The 14,622-nt window shown below is 43.3% G+C and overlaps 1 protein-coding gene across 1 annotated transcript in view; it reads right to left on the bottom strand.

The window, feature by feature from the left end:
- Positions 1–14,622, bottom strand: part of SYN2 (synapsin II) — a 160,825-nt gene that overhangs the window by 73,748 nt on the left and 72,455 nt on the right. Inside the window, exon 5 of the mRNA XM_056501290.1 lies at positions 2,860–2,949. Coding sequence (XP_056357265.1) covers positions 2,860–2,949 — 90 coding nt within the window. The remainder of the gene's footprint in view (positions 1–2,859; positions 2,950–14,622) is intronic.

The following is a 14,622-nucleotide window of genomic DNA, read 5'->3' as shown; positions in this document are numbered from 1 at the left end:
ATTCAGTGGTTAATGTTCAGTGGTTAATATTCAGTAGTTAATATTCAGAGGTAAATATTCAATGGTTAATATTCAGTAGTTAATATTCAGTGGTTAATATTCAATGGTTAATATTCAGAGGTTAATATTCAGTGGTTAATATTCAGTAGTTAATATTCAGTGGTTAATATTCAATGGTTAATATTCAGAGGTTAATATTCAATGGTTAATATTCAGTGGTTAATATTCAGTGGTTAATATTAAGTAGTTAATATTCAGTGGTTAATATTCAGTAGTTAATATTCAATGGTTAATATTCAGTACTTAATATTCAGTGGTTAATATTCAATGGTTAATATTCAGAGGTTAATATTCAATGGTTAATATTCAGTGGTTAATATTCAGTGGTTAATATTAAGTAGTTAATATTCAATGGTTAATATTCAGTAGTTAATATTCAGTGGTTAATATTCAATACCAGTCCTGTAGCATTTCTCTCCAAATCCATTTTGATGGGATGGTGCCTTTTGGATAACACTCTACAGCAAACAGGTTTTTTCTGCTTTTTAACTCACCAGAGCTCTGCTATTTCATTTTTGCATCAATTAGAACCCAGCTCAGCCAGCCCAGACTGCCTTCTCTGTGCACCTTGCACAAAGAAATGCTTTCTCTGATATTTATGGACAGGCTGTAATACAAATTGCATCCCACAAGTAGTTTTAAAAACATTTTCTATTTATCCTGCTATAAAATATCCCATGTGAGGTGTTTCACAATTAAGGTCTGTCTACTTGGATTTCTGGCTGAGCAGAAATCTGCCCAAACTTTCCACAATGGATGGTACAAAGATTTATTTCTTTTCCCTCTTCATATCAATAAATGTGGCAAGAAAAGCTTTACAAAAACAGAATGAGATTTTATTTTCCCTGAGGAAGATTCTCAAGAGGCTTGACTAAGATGTGGCATTCTGAATATGTTATTTTAATATCAGGATTTTTACTGTAGTGGCATTGATACCTTATCAACAGCAGGTTCTTTTTACAATGTTTTCTTTTTACTTCTTGAAACTGTGTTTGTGCTACATGAGAGGGTAGAGCAGAAATACAGCCTGGCACAACATTTGACTTTAATTTGAATTAATCATGACTTTTGATAAGAGTAGGGAAAAGAAGAGAGAAGGGAGACTGTACAGGGGGGAAAATCACCATCTGGAATATTGCTGGTGTTTCCTCAACGTCCCAGTTCAGTTTGAATTAAATTGTTCAGCAATTAAGAAGTTGAAAAAGCCGTGTTGCTTTTGCTCCAGAGAGAACAGAAGAGGTGGGAATGCAATGAAATCAAGGGAACTAATTACTGAGGGAAAGGCTGTAGATATGACTCAACCAGCCATGAGTTCAAAAGCCTCACAGCGTTTTTCTGTGATCAGTCTGGGATGAATGTTTCTGTTTCAAAAAGTGTTTCATTAAAGCAGCTCCATTTTTACACAAAAGAACGGATCTTTGTTTGTTTACCTCGGGCTGCCTGAAGCCTGGGCACAGATCAGAGGGGATGAAAGGAGCACCCCTGGCACCCAGTGCCCAGAGATTTGGGGCTTTTTCCCTCTCTCCCCCTAATCTGTTTGCACTGGAGGGGGGACAGCTCCAGGTTCCCGTCCAGAGGACAAAAAGGGAAGGAGAAAAAGCAAGAGGAACATAAAAAGAAAAATTTAAACTGTATTTGTCAAATTCTGCATCAACAAATGCAGACGAGGCCAGCAGTTGATAAAGTGCTGAAAACCCCAAACTAAATAACATGATAGGATTCCAGTCCAGCATCAGAAGACTCTGATTGCCAGATCATCTTACAACCCACTCCAGAAACTCAAACAAAATGTTGTCCTGTACCACACTGCCTGGTTATTTCCCAAGCCACAAAGTTCCAGACCCTTTCTTCAAGAGGAATAAACCCAAACAAATGAGTTCCATCACAGGCAGCTATTGCTGCTGTTCTGAGTGGCAATGCAATGCCCAAATGGATTAATTTCCTCTGGATTAACATTCATTACCATAGAAATATGTAAAACAAAAATTACTTGGCTGTGAGAACAACGTTCAGAAGCTCAAACAAAGGAGAAAAAAACTTATAAGTTCTGACTTTAATGAGCAATGTAGAGGAATGAAAACAGGGAAAACCACTCACAGGGTTGTTACACTCAGAAAAATATTCCACATCAACTTCTGTGTCTGACACGTCAGTTCTTGCCCCAAAATGAAATGTTCTTTGTTTCTGTGGACTGCAGTTTAGCAAGGCACCCAAAGTCCTGCACTTTTCAATAAAATTATAGCCAGTCTCAAGTTTGAAGGAACCCTTAAGGAACATTGTGTCCCACTCCCTGCTCCTCACTGCTGCCTAAAACTAAAGCACACCCTAAAAACCTAAAGCCATCATCCAGGTGCTCCTTGGACCCTGCAGCTCATCTGGGCTGGTTTTCTGTCTGTAGAGCACTGGGAATCGTGTTACCTGGAGATCACAAGTCACAGCCAGCCTGGTTTTGGCAGAGCCCAAAGCCCTGCAGTGCCCAGAGCATCATCCCCAGAGACAGCAAACCCTGAAAGCACCAGAAAGCTCTGGAGGGAAAACAAACCTTGGAAGTGGCTCCTGCACTTTCAGAGTTGTTCAGTGTCTTTCATTTAATGTCTCTGAGATCTGCAGCTGGGAAATGAGCACATCCCATCTGAGCACCCTCAGCTCAGCATCACGGTCATTTCAAGGGGTCACCCTGTCCCACCCCCTGCCAAAATGGCTTTTGGAGTAGCCAGTGAATGAAAAGAGGGAATTGTGCATCCCAGCCCCTGTCTGACAGGCACAGAGAGCAGATTTGGCCCTGCTGCTTGCACCTACCATCTCCTTGTGGTTTGGGTAGAACGTCTGCTCGATCAGAGGGAACTTCTCTGGGCCCAGAGTTTTGTAGACAGACACCAGCTGGGCAAACTGCAAAACAAAGCAGAACAGAACAGAGAGCTCAGGAGGGAAAGCACACTGGGCCCAAATGAGCTCATGCTGACATTTTACATCTTGTCCTGGGTGTTTGATAAACAGATCCAGGGGCTCAGCACACTCAGCCTCTCTCACCCTCACACACCTCTCCAACACACCCCAGCTCTGACTTCACTTACAGATCAACACAGAAAAACACCTTGAAAAGCTAAGATCTCACAGGTACAGGAAATTAAATACATGGGCACACTGGATTTCAGATAGCTCATTGTCTGTATGTTTGAAGATGATTCTGTGATGATGAAATCATTTTAATTTCTCCTTTTCTGTCACCTCAAACCTGGAGCCCAGGCATATTTACCATTCATTTGGTGGCTGGCACCTCCCTGACATTGATTTGGCAGTGCTGGCAAAGACATGAAAGCAGCTGTGCTGTGCTAACAGGTCAGGTGAGGAACAAACAGGAGAAATTTCATCTCCCAAGCTGCAGCCATGAGCTATTCCCACGTGGTCATCCTTGATGGGGATTATTTAATGCTCCATGTTATCCCATTCCTATTCATGCTTTTTATAGAATATTCTGATAAAAGACCTGGCCACCCTTGCCTCACCACCAAAAAAAATGGGGATGATTTAATGCTCCATGTTATCCCATTCTATTAATTTTTTTAATAGAATATTCTGATATAACACATGGCCACCCTTGCCCCACCACCAAAAAGATGGGGATGATTTAATGTTCCATGTTATCCCATTCTATTAAATTTTTTATAGAATATTCTGATATAACATCTGGCCACCCTTGCCCCACCACCAAAGATTGGGATAATTTAAACTGCTCCATGTTATCCCATTTCCATTCATGTTTTTTATGGAATATTCTGATAAAATATTCTATTATTGCTCCCATGACACACCTTCCTACCTGTGCTCTGGACTGCAGCAGCTTCACACAGAACATGTAAAATGAGAATTCTTTATTAAACAGAGATGGATTTGGGGCTGCTCTTTCTCTTTGCTGAGCAGATAAAGTCTCCTCTGGTAAGAGCTGGAAAACTGAATCACCCCTGAGGTTTCCAGGGAGCAGGAGGGCTCTGGCAGCCAAAGGCCAGAGCTGTTCCAGGACTCCAAAGCTCTGGCCCAGCCATGCCTGTGATGTGTTCAGCTGTCCCTGTGCCAGCATGGGACATAAACAACTCAGCACAACACTTTGAATAGTGGGATTTGCTGGTTGCAACCAGCACAGAAAGCACAGAACAAGAGAACTCTGTCCATAATGAGATAAAATACCTACTCTGAGGAGAGGCTCAGGGGGCAGGGAGAGCAAAAACTGTTTAAAGGAAAAAAACAAAAACACCATGAAAGCTTGGCTTGCATTTCCAGCTGGCAGGGGGGACTTGTTTAATTTAGTGGTGTTTACTTAGGTTTGGTAAAATCCATCTTTAAATTTGGAAGGCCAGTGGAAAAATGCCTTAATGATGAGCAGTCTTCACCAAAAGCCCAAGAAATTGTAGTTGGGTTTTGTGCTGTGCAAATCAGGCCCCAAGGAAAGGAAATATTATCACAGCTACCAAAATAAGGTGGTTTGTGAATAGGATTCCTGACATCTTACTCAATATTTCTGTTCTGATCCAAGAGCCAAATTCCACAAGAAAATACTTACTATTAAATACATTATTTTTGCCAAGCAATTGTTAGGTTTAAACAAATCTGTTTACCCATCTTTAAGTAAAAACCTCCAAAATTAAATAATATGATTGTATTTCCTGTGATTCTTTCCTTACTTTCTTTTCCATTTTCACTGAAAGGGAGCAAAAGACAGTGAGGAAATGGCTGTTTTTGTAGGGGTTGTGGCATTCATGCTAGAGGTAAGAAAGCTGTAATTGAGATTAATTGCTTGCAAATGCATGTTCACTTAAAATAACATAGTATCAACCACAGATAAGACATGCATCACTCTAAAGTGTCCTCTAGTCCAGTAATGCAGCTGGGAAATAGCAGGTGTGTGTCTTGTGCTGCAGTACAGGATGTACCAGCAATGTGGATTCTGTCCCCATCTGTTAACCCAGCTGGGGCAGTGCCCCTGATCTCCTGGCACACATTATCTGCTCATGGGCCAGCTTTAAACCAGCTGGGCAATCATCTTTATCTTTCCACAGCCCACCCTCCCTCCAGGAGATATCATCTGCTGCTGGCCCATTCAGTCCCAGGGCATGGCTGATAAAATTCCATCATCCCACTGGGAGATGCTCCAGCCAGGGGAGCAGCCAAGCCTTTCCTACCCAGATAAAAACTGACATTTGGTACACCAAGGAACCTTCTTTGCACTGGATTCCAGAGGAAAGCCAGACCTTTCCACATCATCCCTGGAGCTTCAGAGGAAACTGCACCTTCTCCAGGAGCACTGCTCCAGCTGAACCACATCTGCCCCTGCAGGAGGATGCAGCCACCATTGAATGGGACTGTGCCAACACCCTGACTGACTGACGGGTGTCAGCTTGGATTCTGACTCTGGCAGGGCTGGGATTGTTCTGTGTAATACTGCATTTCTAGTTTAATTTTCCTAGTAAAGAACTGTTATTCCTAATTCCCATCTCTTTGCCTGAGAGCTCCTTAATTTCAAAATGATAATAATTTGGAGGGAGGGGGTTTACATTTTCCATTTCAAAGAGAAACTCCTGCCTTTATTGGCAGACACCTGTCCTCCAAACCAGGACAGTGGGATAAGTAGATTTCAGCCCCAATGTACATAGAATTTCAGCATTCCAATTGTATATCCATAAACTGCCATAAATGTTTATTATTTTCCCTGATTGATGCTGAGCTGTTTATAAAGAAGAATTTCATTTAAGTTTTAATGACCTTCTATCATTTTTTAAGTGGGATCTGGACTATATATATTTTCCTTTCCAGCAGCTGAACACCAGTCCTGGGCAGGAGCATCATTATTCAGATGATAAATTACTGAATTATCTAACCCAAAGTTAAATGTTTACAGACATAGGATGTTCATGAAATAGAAAATCTTTAACAGAGCCACTGAAGTATTTTATATGGATATCAAAACCCATGATAATCTAAAAATCCCCCAGCTCCTGGAGCTTGGTATTTCAGCAGAAGTAATTTTTATATCTTAAGGAAAAGCCAAGAAAGTGGAAAAAATATCTTAATTTAGCAAGCTGAATTTACTTCTCATTTTCCAACTTTGCATCCTATTTTCAGTCAAAAAAAACCAAAAACCTCAGGTACATGAATTTACAGTTTGCAGATTATCATTTTAAAGGGAAAATGGTTGAGTTTCATAGCATTTGTTGCATTGTCAGCTCTTTTCTAGTCAGGATAAAAATCCTTCCACACCCAGGCCAGGATGGTTCTTTTAGAACAGAACAGGACAGTGACAGCTGTGCTTTTTCTCCTCTCCAACAAGGTGTTACACAGAGAAGAAATATTTAGTAAAAAAAACCCAACAAAATACAGCAAACTGCTTATTCCCTTTCATTTTGTATCAAATCTTTCTGGGGTTTCACCACCCTGAGACTGGAACTCTAAATTTGACTGCACAGGTCATGCTGTAACCAAGCAGGAGTTACCAAAATCCCTTTTTTTATTTTCACAGAGTGAGACAATCACTTTGCTTATCACTGTTGAGGAGTACAAATGTGTTTAATTCCATGGATGCCATCTCTGAGAGGATTTGCTCCTGAGCAAACCAAACCACACCAACTTCTCCCTCAAAGAGAACCAGATGTGATATTTAGAGCTAATTAATTGCAGAAAGCTGCTCGTGCCTCTTGCCAGGCTGGAGGATTTTCAGCACTGCCCATTCCAGGGGGGAATTTCCTGGGATGTTGAGGAGGGTTTTAACTCAAGGAGCTGCATCTCCTCCACCTGCTCCCTGCTCAGGCAGGACCTGGCTGTGGGTGTTGCTGAACCATTTCCATCAGAGATTTCCCTTTTTTGGAGGGTTCATTATCTGTCCTCTTTGCAGGTTGAGAACTCCAGCTGGCCACCTAGTGTTTCCTGGGAGCTAAATAAATTTCCAAATTGCTAAAACAATCCCCAAATTCTCTGCATAGTCTGTTACACCCACCCATAGGAGCTGGCATTCTCTAGGAGCAGGATTAATAGGAAAACTTGGATGGGTGAACACTTCTTCAATCTGTCATTAAAAAAAAATCATTTTCAGCTGAGATTCAACTCATCTCTGTCTGCTCTAAGGTGTGGGATCACCTTGAGAGTGAAGAAATTCCACCAAATACCAGTTTACCTCTGGAAGTCCAGCCATAAACTTGCCTCCTTCCAGATGCATTCATGAGCATCAGAATTGGTGGCTGGAGTTCCTGAAGTAAAAAATTCTGATTTTCTAGCATGACCTCATTGTTCAGCAGGGATGGAGGCCTCTGCAATGGGATTTCCCCTTTCAATGCACAAAGGGAAGGTCCTGCACAGGGCATTGTGGGCTGGTCATGCTACAATTTTTGGCATTTAACAAAGAAAATGACACATTGACTTCTTCATCCCTTCAGATGGCTCCAGGAAAAATGACCTGAAGTGTCCATTTTCCAGGCTGAAATGTCCATTTCCAGGCTGAGGCTCAGAAATGTGGCTGGCCATTCCACAAAGGCTGGATTATCTTGTGAGGGTGAGAGATGTTCAAAAGCACAAAGCACAAACAGGGGTGCTTGGAGGCCAACAAACTGAGACACAAATATCTGAGATCCTTCAAAGGGAGGAGGGATGAGGCAGCTGTGTGGAAAGAGCTGGAAGTTCTCTTTGGCCAAGATTTTTCCCTATATGCATTTTAAACACAGTATTTGTATGTATTTTAATATTATATTGCTGTAGTTTTAATTATTATTACCTGGGAAGCATCTGTGCTACCTTTTTGTGCCCTCCATGTGCTTCTTTGTTGAGATTGGTCAACATTTCTTCTCTTGCACATTAGCAAGCACTGAATACTTGTCCAGAGGGCTGAGTTCACACACATTGGATTCTTTATTTGATACCTCATAGGAGACCTCTGGCTGCAGCTGACACCCTCCCCTGCCAGCAGGAGCTGACTGACAGCTCCATGCAAGAATTCAAACTCCCAAAGTCAGCCCAGACTCACCCAGCAAGGTGAGTTTTATATCACAGCTGGATTGGAAATGTAAGGATTGCTTACCTTGATCCTGCATGGTGTGTTTTATACCACTGGGAATTCATGGATTGTTTCCATGGACCTGACATGGTGAGTTTGATACCACTGAGAATTCATGGATTTCTTCCATGGACCCTGCAAGGTGAGTTTTATACCTCTGGGAATTCATGGATTGTTTCCATGGATGCTCCAAGGTGAGTTTTATACCACTGGGAATTCATGGATTGTTTCCCTGCACCCTGCATGGTGAGTTTTATATCACTGGGAATTCATGGATTGCTTCCATGCACCCTGCAAGGAGAGTTTTATATCACTGGGAATTCATGGATTGTTTCCATGCACCCTGCATGGTGAGTTTTACACCACAGCTGGACTGAGAATTCATGGATTGTTTCCATGCACCCTGCAAGGAGAGTTTTATATCACTGGGAATTCATGGATTGTTTCCATGGACCCTGCATGGTGAGTTTTATATCACTGGGAATTCATGGATTGTTTCCATGGACCCTGCATGGTGAGTTTTGTATCACTGGGAATTCATGGATTGTTTCCATGCACCCTGCATGGTGAGTTTTATATCACTGGGAATTCATGGATTGCTTCCCTGCACCCTGCATGGTGAGTTTTATATCACTGGGAATTCATGGATTGTTTCCATGGACCCTGCAAGGTGAGTTTTACACCACAGCTGGATTGGGAATGCAGGGATTGTTTCCATGGACCCTGCATGGTGAGTTTTACACCACTGGGAATTCATGGATTGCTTCCATGCACCCTGCAAGGAGAGTTTTATATCACTGGGAATTCATGGATTGTTTCCATGGACCCTGCATGGTGAGTTTTGTATCACTGGGAATTCATGGATTGTTTCCATGGACCCTGCATGGTGAGTTTTATATCACTGGGAATTCATGGATTGCTTCCATGGACCCTGCATGGTGAGTTTTATACCACAGCTGGATTGGAAATGCAAGGATTGCTTCCTTTGACCCTACATGGTGAGTTTTATATCACTGGGAATGCAGGGATTGCTTCCCTGCACCCTTCAAGGAGAATTTTATACCACTGGGAATTCATGGATTGTTTCCATGGACCCTGCATGGTGAGTTTTACACCACAGCTGGACTGGGAATTCATGGATTGCTTCCCTGCACCCTGCAAGGAGAGTTTTATATCACTGGGAATTCATGGATTGCTTCCCTGCACCCTGCAAGGTGAGTTTTATATCACTGGGAATTCATGGATTGCTTCCCTGCACCCTGCATGGTGAGTTTTATATCACTGGGAATTCATGGATTGTTTCCATGGACCCTGCAAGGTGAGTTTTATATCACTGGGAATTCATGGATTGTTTCCATGGACCCTGCATGGTGAGTTTTACACCACAGCTGGATTGGGAATGCAGGGATTGTTTCCCTGCACCCTGCAAGGAGAGTTTTACAGCACAGGTGAGAGGTTCCCTGAGGTTTTGCAGCCCAGCCTGCACAGGAGCAAGGAGATCTCTGCCTCTCCAAGATGAGATCTATCCCTGGTGCATTTTCCCCTCCAGCCCTGCCCTGGGATCAGCAGCATCTTTTGGACTGCTGCTGATATTTCCTCACCCTCTCTACTTTCAGCTCGCTCCCCACCCTCTGGGGTTCTTGCAGCACCCCCTGAGATGGAGCTGCTCAGCCCCTGTGGGGTGTGCTGGCCCTTCCAGAGGGATTTGGGCTGTCTGCTCCAGCTCTCCAGAATTTCCAAGGGCATTTTCTGGGCTCCTGCACCTCCCCTGCAGCATGAGAGGCACAGCTCTCCCACTGCTAATCACTGCTGTAATTAACTGCTGGAATATTTTCACATTAGAATTACAGCTGATGAGATGAAAGCCATTAAGGGCTTCTACAGGATGGGAAAAAAAAAAAAAAAAAGCCTTAAATAAAAACCTCATGCCCTTGGAAGAACTGCATGAACTGGCTTACAAATTAGCAGAGTGCATCCATGAGAGAGAAAAAACTAAAAAGTTTTCTACAATAGTTGGAAAAACAGGATTTAAAAAATCCCAGAGAACTAGAAAAGGGTCACAGTGAGAGACATAAAAACATCTCCTGGCTTGCAGGGCTGGGCAAGAAGGCATCTGGCAAGGAGAGACACCTTGGCTGGTGGAAGAGGCACTGAAAAAATGTGTAAACTGTGAGGAAATTGGGATTTAAGGAAGACATGAAGATTAAAATGAAGAAAAACAGCCCATGAGCATAAAAGGGGAGAACACAGATCAAGACATGCCTGGTATAAAAGAATTAGCAAAAGGTAATACCATGAGGCCTGGATGGAGAGGCCTTCAGGATCCCTTTGTTTTGGAATGAAAATTTAGAGAAGGAATAAAGTTTATGGAAGTGAGAGGTTGGGTGCTCTTCCAGCAGAGAGAAAATGCACTTTATTCCAGTGTTCTGGGAGCAGGGAGTTCTGACCAGGGAAACATTTGTGCTGTTGTTTGTTGTGATGGGACTTGGCCTTGGGCTCAAGCATTTCTCACTGCATCACAAAGAGATTTTCTTGTTTGTGGGGTTTTCTACAGAGGAGGTCCAGTTCAAATAGGAGGTGTCCATAAAAATACTGAGTTCAATGAAACTTGTAGAGGAAGAAGTCTGTGATGGATTTAACAGGGTGCATTTCCAGAGTGGAGATTTCCATGATGGGTTTCCAGGGTGGATATAACAAGGTGGATTTCCAGGGTGGAGATTTCTTTGGTGAATTACAGGGTGGATTTAACAGGGTGGATTTCCAGTGTGGAGATTTCCATGGTGGATTTCCAGGACGAAATCCAGGATGGAGATTTCCAGGGTGCATTTCCAGGATGAATTTCCATGATAGATTTCCATGGCGGAGAGTTGGTGGTTTTCCAGGGTGAATTCCCAGGGTGCATTTCCATGCTGGGGATTTCCATGGTGGAGATTTCCAGGGTGCATTTCCAGGGTGGACATTTCCATGGTGGTTTTCCAGGATGGATTTCCATGGCGCATTTCCAGGGTGGGGATTTCCATAGTGTGTTTCCAGGTTGGAAACTTCCAGAGTGGAGATTTCCAGGGTGCATTTCCAGGGTGAATTCCATGATGGATTTCCAGGGTGAGTTTCCAGGCTGATTTCCATGATGGATTTCCAGGATAGATTTCAGGGTGGAGATTTCCAGGGTAGATTCCCAGGGTGCATTTCCATGCTGGGGGTTTCCATGGTGGAGATTTCCAGGGTGCATTTCCAGGGTGGACATTTCCATGGTGGTTTTCCAGGATGGTTTTCCAGGATGGAGATTTCCTTGGTGGATTTCCAGGGTGAAATCCATGCTGGGGATTTCCATGGTGGAGATTTCTGTGATGGATTTCCAGGATGGATTTAACAGGGTGGATTTCTAAGGTGGAGGTTTCCTTGCTGGATTTCCAGGGTGGAGATTTCCAGGGTGCATTTCCAGGATGAATTCCATGATGGATTCCCAGGGTGGACATTTCCATGGTGGTTTTCCAGGATGGATTTCCATGGTGCATTTCCATGCTGGGGATTTCCATAGTGGAGATTTCCAGGGTGCATTTCCAGGGTGGACATTTCCATGGTGGTTTTCCAGGATGGATTTCCATGGCGCATTTCCAGGGTGGGGATTTCCATAGTGTGTTTCCAGGTTGGAAACTTCCAGAGTGGAGATTTCCAGGGTGCATTTCCAGGGTGAATTCCATGATGGATTTCCAGGGTGAGTTTCCAGGCTGATTTCCATGATGGATTTCCAGGATAGATTTCAGGGTGGAGATTTCCAGGGTTGATTCCTAGGGTGCATTTCCATGCTGGGGGTATCCATGGTGGAGATTTCCAGGGTGCATTTCCAGGGTGGACATTTCCATGGTGGTTTTCCGGGATGGATTTCCATGGTGGAGATTTCCTTGGTGGATTTCCAGGGTGAAATCCATGCTGGGGATTTCCATGGTGGAGATTTCTGTGATGGATTTCCAGGGTGTATTTCCAGGGTGAATTCCTTGATGTATTTCCAGGATGGATTTAACAGGGTGGATTTCCATGGTGGAGATTTTCAAGGTGCATTTCCAGGGTGGACATTTCCATGGTGGTTTTCCGGGATGGATTTCCATGGTGGAGATTTCCTTGGTGGATTTCCAGGGTGAAATCCATGCTGGGGATTTCCGTGACGGATTTCCAGGGTGTATTTCCAGGGTGAATTCCATTATGGATTTCCAGGATGGATTTAACAGGGTGGATTTCCGTGGTGCTTTTCTGTGGTGGTTTTCCTGGATGGGTTTCCATGGTGGTTTTTCTATGGTGTTTTTCCAGGGTAGTTTCCACGGTGGATTTCCAGGGTGGGTTTCCAGGGTGGAGATTTCCATGGTAGGTTTCCATGGTGTTTTTCCAGGGCAGATTTCCAGGTTGAATTTCCATGGTGGAGATTCCCAGGGTGCATTTCCATGGTAGAGATTTCCTTGGTGGATTTCCATGGTAGTTTTCCAGGATGGGTTTCCATGGTGTTTTTCCAGGGTGGGTTTCCATGGTGGTGATTTCCAGGGTGTTTTTCCAGGGTGGGTTTCCATGGTATTTTTCCAGGGTGGGTTACCATGGTGAATTTCCAGGGTGTTTTTCCAGGATGGATTTCCATGGTATTTTTCCAGGATGGGTTTCCATGGTGGAGATTTCCAGGGTGTTTTTCCAGGATGGGTTTCCATGGTGGAGATTTCCAGGGTGCATTTCTGTGGTGGAGATTTCCTTGGCAGATTTCCCTGGTGGATTTCCAACATGGATTTCCAGGGTGTTTTTCCAGGATGGGTTTCCATGGTAGTTTTCCATGGTAGTTTTTCCAGGGTGAGTTTCCAGGTGGAGATTTCCAGGGTGGATTTCCATGGTAGTTTTCCAGGAAAGGTTTCCATGGTGGAGATTTCCAGGGTGTTTTTCCAGGGTGAGTTTCCAGGTGGAGATTTCCAGGGTGTTTTTCCAGGGTGAGTTTCCAGGTGGAGATTTCCAGGGTGGATTTCCACAGTGGGGATTTCTATGGTATTTTTCCAGGATGGGTTTCCATAGTGGAGATTTCCAGGGTGGATTTGCAGGATGCCATTCCTCAGACACCACCAGCCAAGCTCTGCTAGGCCCAGCAGGCAAAGCCAGGGGACTCCTTGGGGTGGGGATACCCAAACAGGGATTTCACAACATTTTAAACTGAACCACCCACTAAAAACACCTCAGAGAGCAGGGGTGGTGCTCACACACCCCAAAAAGAAAGCAGGACACTTAGCATCCATCTCAGAGGGAGCTGGAGCTGAGGATGGAAGTGGAATAGCCAGGACTGTCAGAGGGGAATGGCAGTGCTGGTGGGAGATGGTGTGGGAGAGCTGCACTGGGGGAGAGCAGGGATTTGGGATTGCCCTGGTGCAGCCAGCACAGCTCAGGGATTTTCCTGCATGGGACAAGTTCCTGTGTCAGAAGGGGAGTCTCACCCCCTGATCCTGCTCAGCTCTGAGTCACCACAGTCACACACCAAAGAAGCAGATATAACCCAGCTTTTATCTGAAAAACAAGCTTTTCTAAGATGATTTAATACACAGCTTCCCTTTGTAATTACATATTAAGATTGCACAAGAAATCAAAGTTAATTTCCATAATCTGGCCCTCAGGTGTGGATATTTGCCTTAACCAAGCACAAAAAGAGTTTCTGAGTCTCCACTGTAGCAGGACCAGCAGATAATACACAGGACATGGACCCCAGCTTTACAGTCCTGTTTCGAATATTTACAGCCTCTTTGTGAGCACAGTTTCTTTCACTAGAAAGTAAGAAACAGTTAAAAAGTCCATTTGAATTTTCTGCCCCTAGAAATGTCCAATGCAATGAAAGTCTGTAATGGATGTCAAGAGCTCCCACTGCTGCTTTTTGGAAAAGTGGCAACAACCTACTACAAAATTCAGGAAAGCTGTCAAAAAATCTGAGTCTACTTTTGCATTAAATTATCCTGATGGCAGTAAGTGCTGGTCAAAGCAAAATATTCCCATACTCAGTTTATATATAAAGCACTTGTAAGTACAAGCAAGGATTGATAAATACAGAGCTGAGAGAATTACTGCCTGTATGGAACAGAAAAATCATCACCACACTGAGATTTATTTATTATTTAAAGATCTCCGTTTTTCTTTTAACAGGAATTTCAAGTGACCTTATTTATTTTAGGAAAGCAAAATCAGTAAGGAAGGATGGAACATTCCCTTCATATTCCAAGACTGGAGTATTCCCTACCTATTCCAAAGCTAGATTAAACTAAACCAGCTCTATAAAGAGATGCAAAAAGCAAACACACTACCAGTTTTAATGTGTTTAGATTTCTAGTTATGCATTTAAACTTATATTTATGAATTTTGCTCCAGTTGAATGTTCAAACCTGGTATTAAATTGTCTTTTGGCCAAAAAGCTTACAATGTTTTCACCTTCCTTCTGACACAGTTTTGTGAATTTGCTTTCAGCTCTCGCACGACAAATCCATCAACATGTTTTGCTTTAAATGGCAGACTGGGCAAAG

The sequence above is a fragment of the Oenanthe melanoleuca genome, chromosome 12 (genome assembly GCF_029582105.1).
Source record: "Oenanthe melanoleuca isolate GR-GAL-2019-014 chromosome 12, OMel1.0, whole genome shotgun sequence".
NCBI classification, from domain to species: Eukaryota; Metazoa; Chordata; class Aves; order Passeriformes; family Muscicapidae; genus Oenanthe; species Oenanthe melanoleuca.
This window is presented reverse-complemented; position numbering and strand designations above follow the sequence as displayed.